This window comes from Salmo salar, chromosome ssa12, assembly GCF_905237065.1.
Source record: "Salmo salar chromosome ssa12, Ssal_v3.1, whole genome shotgun sequence".
Lineage (NCBI taxonomy): Eukaryota > Metazoa > Chordata > Actinopteri > Salmoniformes > Salmonidae > Salmo > Salmo salar.
The window spans coordinates 49,149,495-49,172,637 of NC_059453.1; the positions used below are offsets into that span (position 1 = coordinate 49,149,495).

The window sequence follows — 23,143 nt, forward strand, 5'->3', positions numbered from 1 at the left end:
GAGTTTTAACGATGCATCATCCCTACAATGTCCGAATATGTAACGTGTTTCCCAAAACACCACAATGAAAGAACGTTTGCTAAATGTGTTGTTGATACTGATATCATCAAAAAAACAGCATTGCTGCTCTCGGATCAGAGAAATATAATCCCCCAGGCTTATATCGCTGCAACTATTGAGGAAGCGTATTCTAATGCTTAACCAATAATAATGTATGAAATCACAGATTTGGCACATCCTTGCAGACATGTTGTTACACATCATGAAATATACTGAACAAAAATGTGAATTCAACATGTAAAATGTTGGTCCCATGTTTCATGAGCTGAAATAAAAGATCCCAGAATTTTCCATACGCACAAAAAGCTTATTTACATCCTTGTTATTGAGCATTTCTCCTTTGCCAAGATAATATCAAGAAATTGATTAAACAGCATGATCATTACACAGGTGCACCTTGTGCTGGGGACAATAAATGGCCACTCTAAAATGTGCAGTTTTGTCACAAAACCCAATGCCACAGATGTCTCAAGTTTTGAGGCAGCGTGCAATTGGCATTCCGACTGTAGAAATGTCCACCAGAGCTGTTGCCAGATAATTTAATGTTAATTTCTATACCATTCTCCACCGTCTTCGATGGCCACTGGCACGCTGGAGAAGTGTGCTCTTCACAGATGAATCCCGGTTTCAACTGTACCGGGCAGATGACAGACAGCATGTATGGCGTTGTAGAGGCGAGTGGTTTCCTGATGTCAACGTTGTGAACAGAGTGCCCCATAGTGATGGTGGAATTATGGTATGGGCAAGCATAAGCTACGGACAACAAACACAAATGCACTTTATCAATAGCAATTTGAATGCGCAGAGATACCGTGACGAGATCCTGAGGCCCATTGTCATGCCATTCATCTGCCGCCATCACCTCATGTTTCAGCATGATAATGCATGGCCCCATGTCGCAAGGATCTGTACACAATTCCTGAAAGCTGAAAATGTCCCAGTTCTTCCATGGCCTGAATACTCAATAGACATGTAACCTATTGAGCATGTTTGGGATGCTCTGGATCAATGTGTACGACAGGGTGTGGGAAGCAAGTGGGACAACATTCCACAGGACACAATCAACAGCCTGATCAACTCTATGCGAAGGCGATGTTACGCTGCATGAGGCAAATGGTGGTTACACCAGATACTGACTGGTTTTCTGATCCACGCCCCTACCATTTTTTTAAAAGGTTTCTGTGACCAACAGATGCATATCTGTATTCCCAGTCATGTGAAATCCATAGAGTAGGGCCTAATTCATTTATTTCAGTTGACTGATTTCCTTATATGGAAACTGAATGCATTCAACTGAAATGTGTCTTCCGCATTTAACCCAACCCCTCTGAATCAGGGAGGTGTGAAGGGGTGCCTTAATCGACATCCACGTCTTCAGTGTCCGGGGAACAGTGAACTGTAACTCAGTAAAATCTTTGAAATTGTTAAATGTTGCGTTTATATTTTTGATCAGTGTGTATTGAGTAAAAAATAACAGACAGTGCAGCTTACAATTTGCAAAACAGAACTGTAGGCTATTAATGCAGTCATTTCGGTTTCATTCCAAAAATGTTTTAATCCTTTGCTTGTTTGAAACAGTTACAAAGACATTGGCAACTTTGTATTGATAGTGAACTTTAGTAACATTGCTTTTGGGAAACTGGGCCCAAACCAGTTGATCACCTACACCCTATACAAAATCACATACAATAAACTCCCTTTAACTATCACCGAAGATGTTTAGGGATTGATTGGTATTACCTGGGGATGGAGTGGAGGTAAAGTAGCACTTTACACACCTCCTGGGCAGACAGCAGAGGAGACATCCAGGCCTGCCTGTTCCCATGGACCTCCAGCACGGCCCTGCCCACCCTGTCTCTGCTACCTGGGGGTGGAGCGGACAGTAGAGGGTGTCATGGAGAGGTTAGATAAAGACAAGTGTGGACCAGGGGCGTATTCATAAGGGAACACCGTAGCTACATTTGTGTTTGTTATTGGACAACACTGGGTAACACTGGATGGCATGCAGAAGAAACACAATACCTGGTAGACTGACGAAGCCCAGGTGAAGTAGGCCACTGATACTTCTGAAGATGGAGTCTTGGGAGGGGGGATATGGAGGAGCTCTGTGTATGTGGGAGGGGGGTAGGATTGGGGGCACTGAGGGCTTGGTCTTTGGACTCTGGAGTTTGGTGTCAGGTCCGATGGAGGGTGCAGTAGCTTGCGTTTCAACTTTGCCAGGCGAGGGATCTTGAGCTAAAAAAAAATGACAGATACTTTTGACCAACCAGAAAGTGAATGTGTTCACGTCATTTATTGCATCTTCTGATTATGTCTGTGTTTATAATTTTAATCAACTTAATCCATGTTGTTCAAGACTGTGCTTAGACTGTTCTAGACTAACACCAACACATCGCATCCAACTAAACAACTAATCATCACATACTGTATTTTAGTGCTGGGATAAAACAAAAGCCTGCTCACAGTCTTGAACAATACTGATTAAGTTGATTAAAATGATAAACACAGAAGGAGACATCAGTGACGCATAATATATTTCTCACTAACCAGGATTGAAGAACAACGCTCTACTGTAAAGTCTTCCTGGTCAAGATTTGACCTTTTAGCACTGGGAGCATTTATTTTCTGGACATAGATCTCAATGGCTGTCTTTCATACAAACCTTAACCTTACGTGCCACAGTTGCACTATGTAAAGCCTTTAAACATTGCACATGCTGTCTCCCTGTAACCAAACACTGCCAGGCTGTTAAGCATGGCTTTGATTTCTAGCATCCTAATTGGCTTCTTCTAGAGCCAACAAAGGCTCGTCTGTGCTCCCTCTCCCTCACCAGTCCAATAGTCTTGAGTCCTCAGAGGGCCCTTGTGAGGGTGTAGGGAGGAAGGGTTTAATAGGGAATGGGGACAGTCCCCTCTCCTTCTTCCCTAGCCCCTTGCTAGACCTCTTGAGTGCCCTTGTGTGAGGGTGTAGGGAATGGGAACAGTGCCTTCTCCTCCCTCACCCCCTGTCTCTCTCTATAAAAGGAATGTCATGTTTACTACCATAGCCAATGGCCACTGGCCTAAGGGCCCCCTTCAACACAGCACACTCCCTTCAGCAAAACGGAGCCGAGGTTGAGTTTAAATTAATTGGTGTTCACAGAGATGGTTTCAGTGTCCCTTTGAAACATGCACTATTTATGACGCAAGACAGTAAGCTGGATGGGGTACAACAATACTAGTCTATGTTGCAATTTTGTTGCAATACCAATGACATCACTGTATGGTTCAGGTCAGCACAAAAGTGTGTAAAGGGAACAAAAGTCCCTCTTACCATTCTTTGCAGACTGCCGCCTCTCCAGCTTGGGGGACACCAGGCCGAAGGCATTGATTTTCTTACACTGCACCACCTGGACACAGACGGGGGTCATCTCTGGACAGATGTCACTGTGGCTCCTGTTGTTCAGTTTATGGACCAGAGGACTTCCTCTGGCAGTCTCGGACACAGTGGAGAGTGCCCTGGGCTTGGCCTTGTGTTTACCAATGGTTTTCACTGCCTCCGGGTTCCAAACTGGCTTGGAGGTGAAGTCACAGTCAAAGGCATCAACCGCGCCCTGATGATGGCCCACCGGAGGTAACATTAGCATTGAGTCAGGTCCTGTTTGATGGGCTTTGTGGTTTGTTTGAAGTGCCTGGTTATGGGGTTCGACTTGGCAGAGTTTATGAATGACTTGAGGTTCTTTAGTATGTTTTCCTGGTTTGTGAGTTATGGCAGGTTTGATAGATTTGCGTGGTATGTGATTTAGGTTTGGGGATTCCTTAGCAAAGTGCCCATGTTGGTGTGGCTCGTGACCTACAATAGGCTCCTTATAGTGGTTACAGCACTCCCAGTGATCCTGACCCAGACCTCTGGCGTGACCCTTGAAGCCCGACTCCTCCCCTCCGCAGAGGCCGGACTCCTCCAGAGCAGCTAGCAGTCCTACGCTCCCCCTCTCAAAGGGAACTGGGTTGCGCAGTGCTGCTAGGTAAGAGTCCCTGTACCTGCACTTTAGTTCATGTCCACTAGGCTCCTGCCCTAGCCTCCTCTGGCTGCATGGTGTGCAAGGCTCCTCCGAAAACCTGAGGGTGCACCCACAGGGGGTGCTGCTCCCAAGTGGTATAGGAGGAGGGGGCCTGACCGGTTTGAACAAAGGGGGAGGATTAGAAGGTTTGGGAGTCCTACTGTGTCCCGCAGGAGACTCTTTCTCCTTGGAGAACTCCACTAAATCCACATAGTCACCTTCAATCTCGCAGTAGTTCCAGCTGGTGTCCCAGGTGTTGGGCGACACCCAGCCCACAGGCTTGACTAGTGGTTTGACATGCGGTTTGGTGACAGATTTTTCATGGTCACCCTTGATTAGTTTCGAGGTACCGTCCATGAGTCGCAAGGACACAGATATCCCATCCCTGGCAGGAAGGATCATGGTCTCCAGAGAAAGGGTGGAAGAGGTAGAGTCGGAAGAGGATGGAATCTGCAACTGCCGTGACTCAAACGGAACGTCCCGGGTAACACTTGATTTAGTCATGATCTTGTGCTTGACCAGAAACTCGGGGATTGCCACTTGCGCCCAGGGCACCTTCATCACTCCCTGGTCGGTGGAAAGCAGGCAGTGGGACAGCGGGGTGCCATGGCGGCCATCGTTCACCTCCCTCAGCCAATCAAGGGTAAAGATATAGGGGTAAGTGGTGTCGGGGATGGGGGTCTCCTCCACCTCGTGGCAGCCCTCCTCCAGGAGACTCTTAAGGACGATGCGGGCTGCCTGTTCGCCAAAGGGCTCCACCTGCAGGTAGAAGTCTCCGGGGCGCAGCAGGAGAGGGTTGAGGGGGGCCAGCTGGATCACGGTCCTGTCATGGAGGCACAGGGGCCAGCCCTCACAACGGAACAGCACATCCGAGTATGCAGCCTGGGGAGGGGGTGGGAGAGATTGGAGAGGGGGTGAGTTGCATGGATTTATGATCCCTTATGTCAGAGTTTCTCATCGTGAGTACTGCAGTAGGATGGCACTTTTTTGTTCCAGCCCAGCACCAGCTCAACTGATCTTAACCAATCATCAACTCCCTTGATGAGTTTAATATGGTGAGTTAATGCTGGACTTTTAAGAAAAAAATACTAAATGATCCAACATTTAAATTCCCGGGGTTCCCACTAGGGGTGTTCTTCAGCTATGTATTATGTGACATGAGAAGACTATAATCTAAAACATATCAGGCTTACTTTTACTTTAAATTGCATTTTACAGACTGGAATGCAATGAGGGAAGGATAAATAACTCAAATTCATCTTCATAGCTGAGCTGTGGTTATGAAAAACTGAACCCCAGATTCTGGCCTAACCCCAACTTTTCTTGAGCCTCAAACAAAGACAAATGGAATCCTAGACTGTGTTTTCTCTTTTCTATTGAACACTTTGAGGAGAAACAATAAAATGTGATCCTTTGCTGAGCGATGTCAGCTCAGTTGCATGTCTGGCTAGGATCCACAGAAAATTCATAAAGCATAAACAACAGCCTGGATATATCCCGCAACAGACAAGTAAACCTTTTGTTGATGTCTTTTTTTCAATACAGTTAGAACCACAATGTGAACCTCTGCGGTTTTACTGTTACTAAGTTGCTCCATCTATTCTGTGTGCGTGTGTGCGCATGCGTGAGTGCTTCTGTGTACTCACACACGCCGCCTGCTGCACACTCTCCAAGAGGTGTTTGGACGGGATGAGGAAGTCCAGTAAGCAGTGCAGGGCGTCACCATGGAAGCGCTCCTCGATGGTCCTAAACAGCTGACTGAGGACGGTGGGCGCTGTGACCTCAAAGGGCGGGAACAGAGCTGACAGGGCACTCTGGATGGACGTGTCCAGGGATTCTGGGTTCTGAGGGACGGGGCGGAAGAGATATTTTTGTTTCAAGTCACCTCCCACATCAACTAACATGTTCACACAAGTCCCTTTTTATTTAATTTCACTTTCATATAAGATAGGAGAGCATGAACAAAGAGTGAATGACAATGTAATTGTACCCTGACCCTTTTTTTCCATTGCAGAAATTGGAATGCAAGTGTGTTTGCCAGAGTGCAAATATGAGCGTGTGTGTGTGCGCGTGTGCGCGTGTGTGTGTGAATGTGTGTGTGTGTGTGTGCGTGTGCGTGTGTGTGAATAGCTTCAGAGGTCAGTGTCAATTTTCACTTCCACTGGTGTTGACAGCACCACTTTGTTTGAAGAAAGTAAACATAACCGCAGAACGTCCAAAAATATAAACACACGGTAAATGTCAAGCCACGGGACAGCTATTTTTCTTGGCCTTTACCCCTATACTGGGCCCTTTGGAATGTCTCTAAGCAAATCACTTTAGCATCTGCAACCAACAAATGTTGAACTTTGAAGTACTGTACGGTAGTGGAGGTTCCTCAGAGGAGGAAAGGGAGGACCGATTTAGATTTTTTTTCTGAAACATTATACAAATATATCCTCTTTAGATAAAACTATACTAAATATATTCACGTCACCAAATACCTGATTAAAACACATTGTTTTACAATGAAGGTCTACAGTAGTCTCAACAACACACTCTAGGCCAGCACCATGGTGTAGCCGGAGGACAGCTAGTTTCTGTCCTCCTCTGGCTACATTGACTTCAATACAAAACCTAGGATGCTCGTGCTCCTCACCCCCTCAATTATGACAACTTCCGAAGCATGTCCTCCAACCAATCAAAGCTTTTGCAGTAGGAACTAACTTGTTGTCCATCCAATCAAAGGATCAGAGAAGGAACCTAATACTACGCATGTGTGATTAAGAAGCGTGGTGAGTTGGATAGATTGACATTGAGATTGAGATTGAGATTGAGATAGTGAATAGTACAGTGAATTGTTGTTGTTGAAGAACCCTTTTCATTCTCTGGAGTACACAGAAAGAGATGCCCACATCAGATTCAAGCTTCTGGAAAAAAAGCGGCATTGATCATGTAATGGACAGGGGTCTGCGTATTCCACCTGTGCAACACAACAAAAAGGTAAGAAACGGGTGTTGTCTTATCGACACTACTGCATTTTTGGGCAAGCAAGAGTTGGCTTTTAGGGGGTACGATGAGAGAGAAAGTTCCGCTAACCAGGGCAACTACAAGGAACTTGCAGAGGTAGTTGCATGTTATGATGCTTTAGTTACTGACCATATGGACGTTTCTACTGTCTTGTCGAAGTCAATTCAGAATGATTTGATAGCTTCCATCGCATCATCCATTAAAAGAGAGATTTAAAAAAAAGAGGTTGACGCAGTGCCTTTTCTCACATGGCAAATGGAGAAACCACAGACATCAGCAGTCACTAGCAGTGGTCAGTTATCATCAGGTATGTGGACGATCAGGGATTTATTCAGGAGCGTTTTTTTGGGGCTACTTTCATGTGTCAAGTGGGCGAGATGTGCAGTCTGTGTTTGACTTAATGAAATCTGAGAGGTCAGAGTTTAAGTTCATGGAGAAACTTGTTGCCCAAACCTATGACGGTGCTTCTGTAATGGCTTCTGACTTAAATGGCCACCTTTGTGCATTGCTATACATTCTCAAAGATAAGGTTTTCTTTGTGACACTTGGCGGCTTCACCACTTTTTTGGGGGGGAAGTCGACCAAGAGGGTGATGTTGCTTGAACAGGATGGATGTGCATGCTTGACGAAAAATGGACAAACGCATTGGAATTTCACTTCTAGAATTATCAACATTGTTGCGAAAGATTGTGAGCAACTGAAGGACACCGTCACTCTTTTATAGAGCACCCTACCATGGATGATGATACTGTGTCATGTGCAGATGAGTTCAAGGCAAAGCTGGAAGATATTTGTATTTTCTCACTTTTGATGAAATATTTATTCAGCGACATATGAGAAGGCAGCAAGCATGACAGAGGTTCCAGAGATCATGCACAGAGGGAAAGCATCGGCACGGCACTCAGGATGATGTACACCTACAATGCACTGTATGACTCAATTCACGATAACATCAAGTCTCAGATAGCAGAGGTACAAAAGCTTGGACACCATGCAATTCCTCGAGTTGTTAGATGGTAGTACATTTTATTAATTCAAGAGAGAGTTCCCAGATGATGCTTTGACAAGCCTATCGCAGACCTTTTGACATTTTTTTCATGTCTGAAAACAGAGCTGCAAGTGTTTTACTGTGATGGGGAGATTCAAGCCCCTGGTCCTCTGCCCTCCTGGTCTACACAAGGCCCTCTGAAGAACTGAAGCCCCTGATCCTCTGCCTCTGCAACTCAATGCATCTGCTATTTGTATTTGACCGCTCCACTCCCAGTGTCAATTTTCTCCTGACATGAACTAAAGCCATGTCACATGTGCCCTCTCATCCACTGGCGCAATTCATGTTTCCTTTCCAAGCACTGTGAGTAGCCCAGTCGATTTTCTCTTAATACTGCATGTAGAGTCAATCACATACACAAACAATCACATTATTACACATCAAGATAATTTTACTTCTTGCTTGGACTAACTCATTCTTAGCTATTTTGTCTAACTGTGTTGTGTCATTGTTTTTTGTCTTCCCAGTCAAATTCTGTCCGCCCTCAGTGGAAGAGTTGAGCTCTTCTCAAACGCCATCCATCCATGATGAGCCTGTCCAGCACTGAAGCCAAGCCTCTGAACACCTCAAACCTTGTCCTGCACTGAAGTCAAGCCTCTGAACACCTCAACTCATGTCTCATACGTCATTCAATCCATGCGTAAGTAGCCCTCTCATGTTTGGAAAAATACCATAGTCGACCAGTAACTTGAAAAGATCTTGAAAGATGGGACAATCTCAACTTTTTCCACAAATATTTTTCTTAATAATAATAACAACATTTGAATTATATCCTCTATGGGCTAGGTGGGACGCTAGCGTGCCACCCGTGGTGCACTCCATCAACAGCAGGTGCATTTCAAGAGCGGCAAATTTGAATCCAAATAAATGTCAAAATTCAAATTTTTCAAAAATACAACTATTTTACACCATTTGAAAGATAAACATCTCCTTAATCTAACCACGTTTTACGATTTCAAAAAGGTTTTACGGCGAAAGCATAAATTTAGAGTATGTTAGGACAGTACATTTACAAGAGTTGTGTGTAATGTTTTGTCAAGTCAAAGACAGGGTCACCAAAACCATAAAACCAGCTAAAATGATGCACTAACCTTTTACAATCTCCATCAGATGACACTCCTAGGACATTATGTTAGACAATGCATGCATTTTTTAGTTCTATCAAGTTCATATTTATATCCAAAAACAGCGTTTTACTATGGCATTGATGTTGAGGAAATCGTTTCCCTCCAATAACCGGCAGTCAAGTCAGCGTCACAAATTAAATAATTAAAATTAGAAAACATTGGTAAAATATTATATTGTCATTTAAAGAATTATAGATTTACATCTCTTGAACGCAATCAACTTGCCAGATTTAAAAATAACCTTACTGGGAAATCACACTTTGCAATAATCTGAGCACTGCGCCCAGAAAAATACGCGTTGCGATACAGACTAGACGTCATGTTGGGGAGATCTAAAATCGAAAATACTATGTAAATAATCCATTACCTTTGATTCTCTTCATCAGATGTCACTTCCAGGTATCACAGGTCCATAACGAATGTAGTTTTGTTCAAAAAAGCTCATCATTTATGTCCAAAAATCTCCGTCTTGTTAGCACATGATCTAAGCCAGCCGGACTTCTCGTCATGAACGAGGGGAAAAAATATATTTCCGTTCGTTCAAACATGTCAAACGTTGTATAGCATAAATCATTAGGGCCTTTTTAACCAGAACATGAATAATATTCAAGGTGGACGAATGCATACTCTTTTATAACGTATTGGAACGAGGGTACCCAACATGAACTCGCGCGCCAGGTGTCTAATGGGACATCATCGTTCCATGGCTCTTGTTCGGTCAGATCTCCCTCCAGAAGACTCAAAACACTTTGTAAAGGCTGGTGACATCTAGTGGAAGCAATAGGAAGTGCCAAAATATTCCTCAGCCCCTGTGTTTTTCAATGGGATAGGTTTAAAGGTAATACAACACATCAGGTATCCACTTCCTGTCAGAAAATGTCTCAGGGTTTTGCCTGCCAAATGAGTTCTGTTATACTCACAGACACCATTCAAACAGTTTTAGAAACTTTAGAGTGTTTTCTATCCATATATAATAAGTATATGCATATTCTAGTTACTGGGTAGGATTAGTAACCAGATTAAATCGGGTACATTTTTTTTATCCAGACGTGCAAATGCTGCCCCCTAGCCCTAACAGGATATACTCTATTTTGATAGACTAAATTATCAGCTATCAAACCATGTAAAGGAACAACCTCCAAATGTTTTATTATTTTTTCATAAAACGCAACTAACTGGATTCATGTAAAATCCATCAGACACCATAAAAGGGATATCATTCTTAAATCTATTGTCCAACAAGTGTAAAGGCCTTGATTGTTTGATTCTAACATGAGATTATTCAAATATGTAATAACAATATCCAAACTTTTTGGGGTTTTATTTTATAGCGCTATATTATGCTCCAGGGCTAATTCCGTTAGCATTTTGGCATGTTTTTCTAGATTCAGAACATAAAACAACATTTATAAAGCAAAGATTATCCCTTAGACCAGCACAGCAAATACGTCAATAGTTTAAGCATATATAATGTTGCAGAATAGTGATTAAAATATATATTTTTTTATATTTACAAGTAAATCGATCTTATGGGGGATAGCCATCAGTGACGGAGTTGACATGCCACTGATGGAGTTGACAACAAAAACTCAAAACAGACATATTTTTGTCTCTAACAATAAAAGTTCAATACTAACATTTGTAAAATATAGAAAATTATTATTAATAAAAATAAATATATAGCTAAATAATCTTTCTATCAGATCTTTTAGCACCCTGACGGAGTTGACGTTAGACAAAAATCTGACCGAGTCAATGTTTTACGGAGCTACAAAGTATCAATTTACTTTTTCCCTCAGTTGCTTTATGACTCTAAAGCCTATTTAAAATAAACCTATTTGAACCAAAATGAAAATCCTTTCTTAATCTATCAGGGAGTTGGAGTTGACAGTTTATGATCGTGACCATGGTGATTTCAATATTGTTTGTTTAAATCTATCAAAAGTAGAGAACGTTACAGACCATGAGTGGTCTTGTTGCACTACATGTAATGAGGACATGAAGAAGGGGTCACTATGGTATAGCTGCCCCTGCTCATTCCTGATTAATTCAGGATTTTAGACAAATCTGATGGAGTTGACAATTTCTTTTTAGGAATCACAGTTTTGAGATAAATATTATTTAAACTTAGAGTCTACCATCCTCCTCATTTTTTGAAGTCACCAGCCTCCACTGCTGTGCAGTAAACAGTACAGATGTGATTTTGGGGGCTTTGTAGCATTCAGTTGTCTTCATGTTCAGCATAGACATCCACATCATACAAAAGTGATTTTAATGCTGCAAAGGAGGAACAATGTCCCCAAAACCAAAAAATTCCTCTAAAATGTAAACATTTCAGTCTATATCTTCATTCTTAGTTCAAGAGGGAAATAAAAAACAGACATTTGGAAAGATCAAGGTTTCTGTTTGAGGAGTGAAATAAACTAATCAGAAAGCCTTTGCCGTGCTCTGGATATGCTCTGTCCTCTGTGAGTGTTTCATGTACTTCCAAGATACACCTCATTTGAGTTGGTATACTTCAAGCTGGGGAAGGGTGAGGTTCTGATCAGATTCAAGCGGACAAGTATGAGCGAGAGAAAGAAGAAATGTACGGTCTCCATCACAAGTCCCTGTAGAAAGAAGGCTGTATAAAAGGACACCATTGTGCGCTTAAGTCATCCATGATGGTAGTGTTTACTACATATATGCTAGGCTACACATGTCTGTTTCAGATAGTCATGGCAATAGGAACTAGGTCACATCTGTGGTTATGCCCCGGTTTCTGCTACTTCGACCAGCTGTGGAGAATAGTACAAACAAAACATACGGAAGCAATTTGGGAAGAGGTTGAAAAGGATGTTACACGCAAAATCAAAAGTCCATCGGGTCGTTCCATGAAATGAGTGCCCTTTGTGTCCCTTTGATATTTTATGTAGAAATTGTGCACCAATTTTACATTTTAAAAGCCTGTTATATTCAATGAAGTGCCCTTTAATATAGACCACATGGAGTATTCAATATATTTATTCTATGAATAAAGACTTGCTAATATGCCAAATTTCGGCATTTTGACATGTCCATCCATGCACCCTCTGTGACTTACAGTAAGATTTTAGCCCACTTCACCCCAACATTAATCCAAGTTTTCACCATTCTAAAGCCCGAGTTATAATGATGCCTTGACAAAGGCATTTGCTGAAGATCATTATTTATTTCATGTGATTTAGTGATTCATGTTCAAGTAAAAATAACCTGCCCCTCATTTTAAGGTCAAACCTAGTACGTGAACTGATCTCTCATTTTAATATGGTGAAACTACTCCTTAAACAAATGTTTTACAAAATAAACATTTGATAGTCAAATCATTGTGTAAAAGCAGCTGGGCTGGTTCTACTCTTTTTGGCCGTTTTGTGGTGGACAACTGAGTGGTTGAAGTATAACACGTAAACCCTGGGTCTCCACGGATAGACAGGCTAGAAATGTTTTAAAAATCTTTTGTGAACATTTTTAAAACATTGCATTCAATTGCCCTAACCTGTTGTACCCAATGTTTATAAACAAAGTATATGTAAACAAACAGCATATAGCCTCAAAACATGGTTAAAACAATAATTTTGATATCATGGATGATCAGTCTTTGCATCCATAGCTTTGTCTATGAATGTGAGAGTGGTAACATTTATCCAGACCCATCCCTCAGCTTTTTATCGAAACAGGGGTGGGGACACACCATTGTGTTTTTCCCTTTTTCATACTACACTAAAACAAAAATATAAACGCAACATGCAACAATTTCAAAGATTCATATAAAGATTCACAGTTCATATAAAGAAGTCCGTCAATTGGAAAAAATTAATTCGGTTCTAATCAATGGATTTCACATGACTGGGAATACATATATGCATCTGTTGGTCACAGATACCTTTAAAAAAAAGGTTGGAGCGTGGATCAGAAAACCAGTCAGTATCTAGTGTGACCACCATTTGCCTCATCTCCTTCGCATAGATTTGATCAGACTGTTGATTGTGGCCTGTAGAATGGTGTCCCACTCTTCTTCAATGGCTGTGCGAAGTTGCTGGATATTGGTGGGAACTGGAACACGCTGTCGTACACGTTGATCCAGAGCATCCCAAACATGCTCAATGGGTAACATGCCTGGTGAGTATGCAGGCCATGGAAGAACTGGGACATTTTCAGCTTCCAGGAATTGTGTACAAATCCTTGCGGCATGGGGCCATGCATTATCATGCTGAAACATGAGGTGATGGTGGCTGATGAATGGCACGACAATGGGCCTCAGGATCTCGTCATGGTATCTCTGTGCGTTCAAATTGCCACCGATAAAATGCAATTGTGTTTCTTGTCCGTAGTTTATGCCTGCCCATACCATAACTCCACCGTCACCATGGGACGCTCCGTTCACAACGTTGACATCAGCAAACCACTCGCCCCTACGACGCCATACACGTGGTCTGCGGTTGTGAAGCCGGTTTGACGTAATGCCAATTGCACGCTCGTGAAACATGGGATCAACACTTTGGGGGGCGGCAGGTAGCCTAGTGGTTAGAGCGTTGGACTAGTAACTGAAAGGTTGCAAGATCGAATCCCCAAGCTGACAAAGTAAAAACCTGTTGTTCTGCCCCTGAACAAGGCAGTTAACCCACTGTTCCTAGGCCGTCATTGACAGACAGACGATTTTTACGCACTATGCGCTTCAGTACTCGACGGTCCCGTTCTGTGAGCTGTGTGGCCTACCACTGCACATTGTGCTGTTGTTGCTCCTAGACGTTTCCACTTCACAATAACAGCATTTACAGTTGACCGGGGCAGCTCTGGTAGGGCAGACATTTGATAAACTGACTTGTTGGAAAGGTGGCATGCCACGTTGAAAGTCACTGAACTCTTCAGTAAGATCATTCTACTGCCAATGTTTGTCTATGGAGATGTCATGGCAGTGTGCTCAATTTTATACACCTGGTAGCAACAGGTGTGGCTGAAATAGCAGAATCCACCAATTTGAACGGGTGTCCACATACTTTTGTGTATAGATAGTGTAGCTCCGCAGCTGGACCTAGTTCAGACTGCCCCTAAGCCAAGTGGAGTGAGGATGAGGTGGTGTTATGAGTTATTTTGTATCCTATTACCTTTGACAAACTGCCAGCGCCACATGCTAAACAGGCCAGGGCCAGGCGCAGTTCAGCATGACTTCTTCCCAGGGAAAACACGTTGTGTTTGTTGGCAGATGGGTCAGGTATTTGCATAAAGGAACCATCTCTCTGATGGGGCTCTGATAGCAGCCTTTTTGGCCTCCGACCACACGCTAAGCATTAAATTAGACCAGCTTTGGACCAGGCTTTGAGCAGCTTTACCTTTTCGTCATTTAGCAGACACTCTTATCCAGAGCGACATACATGAGCAATTAGGGTTAAGTGCCTTGCTCAAGGGTACATTGACAGATTTTTTTTTTTTACATAGGTGCCTCAGGGATTCAAACCAGCGACCTGTCGGTTACTGGCCTAACGCTCTTAACTGCTATGTTACCTGCACTCTAAAATCTAATATCTAATTAGTTGTGATTAAATGGAATGTGATGGTATGAGCAACTCGGTAACAATAGCAAATCACCTAAAATAGGAAACCAGAATGCAAACCCTACTGCCCACAATAACCGCATACTTTAGTGTAAGGGGAAGTGAGGATACATTTTTTGTTGCTTTGTTTCCATTAGTATTGATGCCATTGCATTGTATTTCAATGCTTTCTCTCTATCTAAAATTATTTCTGGCTTATAGCGATTTGGTCCCATTCACACCTTATATTCAAGAGCATGTTGTGTCTCAACCGATGGTGGGCACATCACAAACACCTTAGATTATGTAAAATAGGGTCTATGCTACAACATATGCAAGTTAACACATTTTTTGATAATAAATATTCAAGGTTCAACATTTTTTTACGGGAATTGTAAAATATACGGAACAAAAATATAAAAGCAACATGCAACAGTTCATATAAGGAAATCAGTCATTAGGGCAAAATCTATGGATTTCACATGACTGGGCAGGGGTGCAGCCATGGGTGGGCCTGGGAGGGCATAGGCCCACGCACTGGGGAGCCATGCCCAGTCAATCAGAATGATTTTTCCCCACAAAAGGGCTTTATTACAGACAGAATGTCTCTTCAGTTTCATCAGCTGTCTGTGTGGGTGGTCTCAGATGATCCCGCAGGTGAAGAAGCTAATTGTGCAGGTTCTGGACTGGTGTGGTTACACATGGACTGTTGTTGTAAGGCCAGTTGGACAGACTGCCAAATTCTCTAAAACAATGTTGGAGGTGGCTTATGGTAGAGAAATTAACATTAAATTATCTGTCAACATCTCTGGTGGACATTCCTGCTGTGAGCATGCCAATTGCATGCGCTCCCTCAAAACTTGAGACATATGTGATGTTATGTAGTGTGACAAAAATGGACATTTTAGAGTGGCCTTTTATTGTCCCCAGCACAAGGAAAACCTGTGTAATGAACATGCTGTTTAATAAGCTTCTTGATATGCCACATCTGTCAGATGCCTGGATTGTCTTGGCCAATGGGAAATGCTCACTAACAGGGATGTAAACAAATTTGTTCACAAAATTTGAGACAAATAAGCTTTTTGTGCGCATTCGCTGTACTTGACTTGAGTGGGTTCAGTCACTGACGTGATCTTCCTGTCCGGTTTTGCAGAGCCTGGTTCCTCTTTAGGTTTCTTGGGCTCCCGAGTGGCGCAGCAGTCTAAGGCACTCCATCTCAGTGCTAGAGGCGTCGCTACAGACACTCTCGTTCGATTCCAGGCCGTGATTGGGAGTCCCATAGGGCGGCACACAATTGGCCCAGTGTCTTCCGGGTTTGGCCAGTGTAGGCCGTCATTGTAAATAAACATTTGTTCTTAACTGCCTTGCCTAGTTAAATCGAGGTTAAATAAAACAATTCTTCCTAAGTTCCTGCCTTTCTAGGGAGTTTTTCCTAGCCACCGTGCTTCTATATATGCATTGCTTGCTTTTTAGGGTTTTAGGCTGTGTTTCTGTATAAGCACTTTGTGCCAACTGCTGATGTAAAAAAGGCTTTATAAATACATTTGATTGATTGGTTGATTGATTGATAGTGTAACTTGTACCGTATACCTCATGCATCATGTGTCAGCAAGTAGAGCTACTTTCAACCGCCGCATAATATAAATGGGCTCTATATAGGGCAAGATACTTGTTTTAGTGAAGACATGTATAATAAATGTGCAGTACATGTATAAATAAACGAAGCAAAAACAGACTGCATTAAGGTATAAGAAGGCCTGTATTTCCAGCTTCCGACGTGCAACAACCCCTTTCCCTCTTTTCAGCATCTCATCCCCTCCTCCTTTCTTCAGGAGAGGGTTACTCCTGTTGGTTGGTGGGACAGTAATGTCTTTGTCTGAGTCTCTCTTGTAAACCTCGGCTCAGGGCTTTGGCAAAGGGGCACACAACCGCCTAATAAAAAAGTACCCCAACAAGACAAGGCCCCCTGCATGTTTCCACCCATTCATCTATCTATCTATCTTGCTTTTGCGAAGTCTTGTGTGGTGCCTACAAGTGGATTTGACAGGGCCTGTATAATACTAGTTTTACCAGGCCTGTAAGACTCTCAGGCTGTGTTAGGGAAATTAAGAGGCCACATAAACAGTGTATTGGGTGTCTGATGTTTTTTTTGTCCTTGTCCTCGGAAGGGCCAGCATTAAAAAGAGGTCCCTGTGGGTGTGCTGGGATTCCAACTCAAAAACAAATTATTTGAATCTTGAGTTACAGATGAAAAATATAGGCTTTTACTGTACTGTAAACATTAGTCATGCAGAAAATATGTGAGTATTGTGCCATGGCTCTGAGGACCATAGGCTTAGAGTAATTAAATGGCACCATAAACCATGATGATTGCTTTTTATGACAATTCAATCAAATCATATTTTATTTGATACATGGTTCGTAAACAGCAGTGGTGACTAACAGTGAAATGCTTACTTACTAGCCCTTTCCAACAACGCAGAGAGAAAAAAATTGAAATAATTGAAAAATAATAGCACGAGGAATAAATACACAATGGGTAATGATAACTTGACTATATACAGTTGAAGTCGTAAGTTTACATACACTTAGGTTGTAGTCATTAAAACTAATTTTTCAACCACTCCGCAAATTTTGTTAACAAACTATAGTTTTGGCAAGTCGGTTAGGACTTGTGCATGACACAAGTACTTTTTCCAACAATTGTTTACAGACAGATTATTTCACTTATAATTCACTGTATCACAACTCCAGTGGGTCAGAAATGTACATACACTAAGTTGACTGTGCTTTTAAACAGCTTGGAAAATTCCAGAAAATGATGTCATGGCTTTGGAAGCTTCTGATAGGCTAATTGAGATCATTTGAGTCAATTGGAGGTGTACCGGTGGATGAAAAAGGGGGAGGCTTGCAAGCCGAAGAACACCATCCCAACCGTGAAGCACGGGGATGGCAGCATCATCTTGTGGGAGTGCTTTGACGCAGGAGGGACTGGTGCACTTCACAAAATAGATGGCCTCATCAGGAAGGAAAATTATGTGGATATATTCAAGCAACATCCCAAGACATCAGTCAGGAAGTTAAAGCTTGGTCGCAAATGGGTCTTCCAAATGGACAATGACCCCAAGCATACTTCCAAAGTTGTGGCAAAATGGCTTAAGGACAACAAAGTCAAGGTATTGGAGTGGCAATCACATAGCCCTGACCTCATCCTATAGAACATTTGTGGGCAGAACTGAAAAACCGTGTGCGAGCAAGGAGGCCTACAGTTACCTGACTCAGTTACACCAGCTCTGTCTGGAGGAATGGGCAAAATTCACCCAACTTATTGTGGGAAGCTTGTGGAAGGCTACCCGAAAAGTTTGACCCAAGTTAAACAATTTAAAGGCAATGCTACCAAATACTAATTGAGTGTATGTAAACTTCTGACCCACTGGGAATGTGATGAAAGAAAGGAAAGCTGAAATAAATCATTCTCTACTATTATTCTGACATTTCACATTCTTAAAATAAAGTGGTGATCCTAACTGACCTAAGACAAGGAATTTTTAGGATACAGTTCAAATAAGTAATTCAGTCAATTAGGCTGTATCACATCCGGCCGTGATTGGGAGTCCCATAGGGTGGCGCACAATTGGCCCAGCCTGGGAGGCCCACCGATTTGGGAGCCAGGCCCACCTATTAGTTTTTCCCTACAGAAGGGCTTTATTACAGACAGAAATACTCCTCAGCACAGGTTCCTTAGCTTAGTGATGAGCTTGGAGTGCAATATAGTCTTGTACGGTGAGTTGTAGTCAATGAAAAGCATTCTCACGTAGGTGTTCCTTTTGTCCCAATGGGAAAGGGCAGTGTGGAGTGCAATAAAGATTGCATCATCTGTGGCTCTGTTGGGGCGGTAGGCAAATTAGAGTGGGTCCAGGGTGTCTGGGATGATGGTGTTGATGTGAGCCATCTGTGATCACACAGTCGTTCGGAACAGCTGGAGCTCTCATGCATGGTTCCGTGTTGCTAGCCTCGAAGTGAAGAAAGAAGGTATTTAGCTCATCTGGTAGGCTCGCGTCACTGGACTGCTCATGGTTGGGTTTCTCATTGTAATCCGTGATAGTTTTCAGGCCTACGAGCATCAGAGCCGGTGTAGTAGGATTCGATCTTGGTCCTGTATTGATGCTTTACATGTTTAATGATTCGTCGGAGGGCGTAGCATGATTTTTTATAATCATTAGTGTCTGCTCCTTGAAAGCGGCAGCTCTTTAGCTCAGTGTGGATGTTGCCTGTAATCCATGGCTTCTGGTTGGGATATATACGTATGGTCACTGTATGGTCACTGAATCCAGGAACATATTCCAGTCTGTGCTAGCAAAACAGTCCTGTAGTTAGCATCTGCTTCATCGGACCACTTCCGTATTGAGTGCATCACTGGTACTTCCTGTTTGAGTTTTTGCTTGTAAGCAGGAATCAGGAGGGTATAGTTATGGTCAGATTTGACAAATTGAGGGTGAGGGAGAGCTTTGTATTATGTGTCTCTGTTTGTGGAATAAAGGTGATCTAGAGTTTTTTTCGCCTCCAGTTGCACAGGTGACATGCTGGTAGAAATGATGTAAAATTGATTTGATTTCCTGCCGCAAGGAGTGCCACCTCTGGATGAGCATTCCCTGTCATATTTTAGCCAAAAGCAGCAGTGGTTATGATTTAAATGCAGAATCCTGAATAGTGGAAATTGCATCCTTCCTTTCTCCTGTCCTTGAATTTAGTGTCATGCTATGGTACAGTAGGTGAAAGTAATATAAAGCTCAACCTGGCTTTCATCTATTCAATTATGTCTGTTTTGTTTGCTTGGAAGAAAGGAAGGATAAAAAAAACTTTCCAAGTGAGCTCCTTACATCTCAACACCATCACCAATGCCCAACATAGATGCACACCTGTGGAACTGGGTCAAATGGGACACAGGGTTGCCAGGAAGTGGGGCAGGATTTGCACTGGGCTCACCACAGGTTTGGCATGCAAACACTCAACCCTCACCCTCAAATCTGGCAATCTGGCCCAAAGAAAAAGCCCCAAGTGTGAGAGCAACAGTTGGCAGCTTTTAAGATGTTTAACTTTTTTTATGGCACTTTTCTTACAGCTGAACTCTGATGACCCACTTAGCATGACAAAACAATTACATTTCCTCATCTTCCGAGTATTCCCAGAGCTTGCTTTTCGGGAAAAACATCAGGAAAAGTACTTGTTTGTTTGTTTTTGGGGAGTTGTAGTATTGGGCTCCCTGAGTACCGTTCACCAGGTTAAGTAGGCCAATGCAGTGGACGCAGCGTCAATAGGGGTGGTCTTAGACCGAAAGGCATCCCATTTACCCTAGGCACTCCAGATATCACGGTGAATGATTTGCCGTGTGTAAATGCTGTTGTGAAGACTCTGGGGTGTAGTGTGTGTGTGTGTTTATGTAAGCGAATGTCTAAGTACTTTGTGACATCTGCTGATGTAAAAAGGGCTTTATAAATACATTTTATTTTATTTGAATGGCACTGACAGTTGCTGTGTTTTTTGTCACTCTCTGCTCATGCCAAGTTCTCTCTGAGGCCAAAAAGTTCCTAGAGCAAAAGTTCCTAACAGTGGGCGAGCTGTGGAGTTGCTCCAACAGCTGGAGTATCACAAGACATGGAGCACAAGATACATAGGGATCCATAACACCATGCTAACTTATGACTGATGTAGTGGAGCAGGTTCAGAGTTTCAAGTTCCTTGGTGTCCACATCACCAACAAACTATCATGGTCCAAACACACCAAGACAGTCGTGAAGAGGACACGACAACACCTTTTCCCCCTCTGGAGACTGAAAATATTTGGCATGGGTCCTCAGATCCCCAAGATATAAGACTGCTGAACATGATTACCTGAACTATTTACATTGACCCCCCCCCCCCCGCCTTTTTTTAACTGCCGTTACTCCCTATTTATTAACTATGCACAGTCACTTTACTCCTACCTACATGTACAAATTACCTCGACTAACCTGTACCGCCGCACATTGACTCTGTACTGGTACCCTGTGTATATCTTTGCTAGGTAAAGCCCTACCTTCTCTCAGCTCATTGGTCACTATAGCAACACCCACCTGTAGCATGCACCCCAGCAGGTATATTTCACTGGTCATCCCCAAAGCCAACACTTCCTTTGGCCGCCTTTCCTTCCAGTTCTCTGCTGCCAATGACTGGAACAAATTGCAAAAATCACTGAAGCTGGAGTCTTACATGTATATCTCCCTCTCTAACTTTAAGCATCAGCTGCCAGAGCAGCTTACCGATCACTGTACCTGTACATAGCCAATCTGTAAATAGCACACCCAACTACCTCATCCCCATATTGTTATTTATCCTCTTGCCCTTTTGCACCCCAGTATCTCTACTGCACATCATCTGCACATCTATCACTCCAGTGTTAATGCTAAATTGGAATTATTTTGCCTCTATGGCATATTTATTGCCTTACCTCCCTACTCTTCTACATTTGCACACACTGTACATATTTTTATATTGTGTTATTGGCTGTACGTTTGTTTATGTGTAACTCTGTGTTTTTGTTTTTGCCGCACTGCTTTGCAGTTGTAAATGAGAACTTGTTCTCAACTGGCCTACCTGGTTAAATAAAGGTGAAATATAAAAATAAAAAAAGTGTATATATATATATATATATATATATATATATATATATATATATATATATGTAGCCTCGTTATTGTTATTTTATTGTGTTTATTTTTATTTAAAAAATTACTTTAGTTTATTTAGTAAATATTTTCTTATCTCTATTTCTTGAACTGCATTGTTGGTTAAGGGCTTGTAAGTAAGCATTTCACAGTAAGGTCTACACCTTTGGTATTCGGAACATCTGACAAATAAAATTTGATTTTGATTTTGACCTTCTTGGAGCCTAATATACTGTATCAACAACCTCTCCTTCAACTTGATCAAGACAAATGAGATCGTGAACTACAGGAAAAAGAGGACCAGGCACGCCCTCATTCTCATCGATGGGGCTGTAGTGGACCAGGTTGAGAGCTTCAAGTTCCTTGGTGTCCACATCACCAACAAACTATCAAGATCCAAACACACTTAGACAGTCATGAAGAGTGCACGACAATGCCTACTCAGAAGACTGAAAAGATTTGGCATGGGTCCTCAGATCCTCAAAAAGTTCTACAGCTGCACCATCAAGAGCATCGTGACTGGTTGCATCAGCACCTGTTATGGCAACTGCTCGGCCTCCGACTGCAAGGAGATACAGAGGGTAGTGCGTATGGGCCTGTGCATCACTGGGGCCAAGCTTCCTGCCATCCAGGACCTCTATACCAGGCGGTGTCAGAGGAAGGCCCTAAAAATGACCAAAGACTCCAGCCACCCTAGTCATGGACTGTTCTCTCTGCTACCACACGTCAAGCGGTATTGGAGTGCCAAGTCTAAGTCCAAAAGGCTTCTTAACAGCTTCTACCACCAAACTATAAGACTGCTGAACAGCTAATCAAATGGCTACCCGGACTATTTTCATTGACCCCCCACTTTTTTGTACACTCCTGCTACTCACTGTTTATTATCTATGCATAGTCTCTTTACCCCTACATATTACCTCAATAACCTCGACTAATCTGTACCCCCGCACATTGACTCAATATCGGTACCCCCTGTATAGAGACTCGTTATTGTTTATTTCATTGTTGATCATTAATTTTTTTAACTTAGTTTATTTAGTAAATATTTTCTTAGCTCATATTTTTCTTAACACTGCACTGTTGGTTAAGGTAAGTAAGCATTTCACGGTAAGGTCTACACCGGTTATATTCGGCGCATGTGACAAATAAAAATGTATTTGATTTGATAACTGGGATAGACAGCGATACTTCGACCATCTCTGAAAGTATTAGGGGCGGGACAATAGTAGTTTCACAATATTTTTTCTATGGCAAAAATGTAAACACGAAGCAGACCCAACTCTGGTCCTTTAAAAACCTAGATGTAAAATATTGTCTGCTGTAGCTTGGAAAATAAATAAATGTGACTCTGGATGACAACATAATGATGTATGTTTCCAACATTAGGCTGTTTTCTTAAAGAAGTTAAATCAGCTTTGTGTTTTGTTTCCTTGCCACGATACTAACGAGTATCGCAATACTGGAATCGTCCTGGCCTTATAAAGTATACCACTAAGTTGCATGGAGTCTCCTCCTGAATTTTTTTGGGGTCTGTTTATGACTTCCTACATATTCATAAGTTGAGGTCAAATTCTAATTTGGGTGAACTATCACTTTAACTTAAAGTA

The 23,143-nt window shown here is 42.4% G+C and overlaps 1 protein-coding gene across 1 annotated transcript in view; it reads right to left on the reverse strand.

The window, feature by feature from the left end:
* Window positions 1–23,143, reverse strand: part of LOC106565223 (uncharacterized) — a 61,385-nt gene that overhangs the window by 28,650 nt on the left and 9,592 nt on the right. Inside the window, exons 2-5 of the mRNA XM_014132102.2 lie at window positions 5,746–5,943; window positions 3,373–4,981; window positions 2,083–2,295; window positions 1,801–1,924 (exon numbers count right to left, since the gene is read on the reverse strand). Of these exons, the coding sequence (XP_013987577.2) occupies window positions 1,801–1,924; window positions 2,083–2,295; window positions 3,373–4,981; window positions 5,746–5,943 (2,144 nt within the window). The remainder of the gene's footprint in view (window positions 1–1,800; window positions 1,925–2,082; window positions 2,296–3,372; window positions 4,982–5,745; window positions 5,944–23,143) is intronic.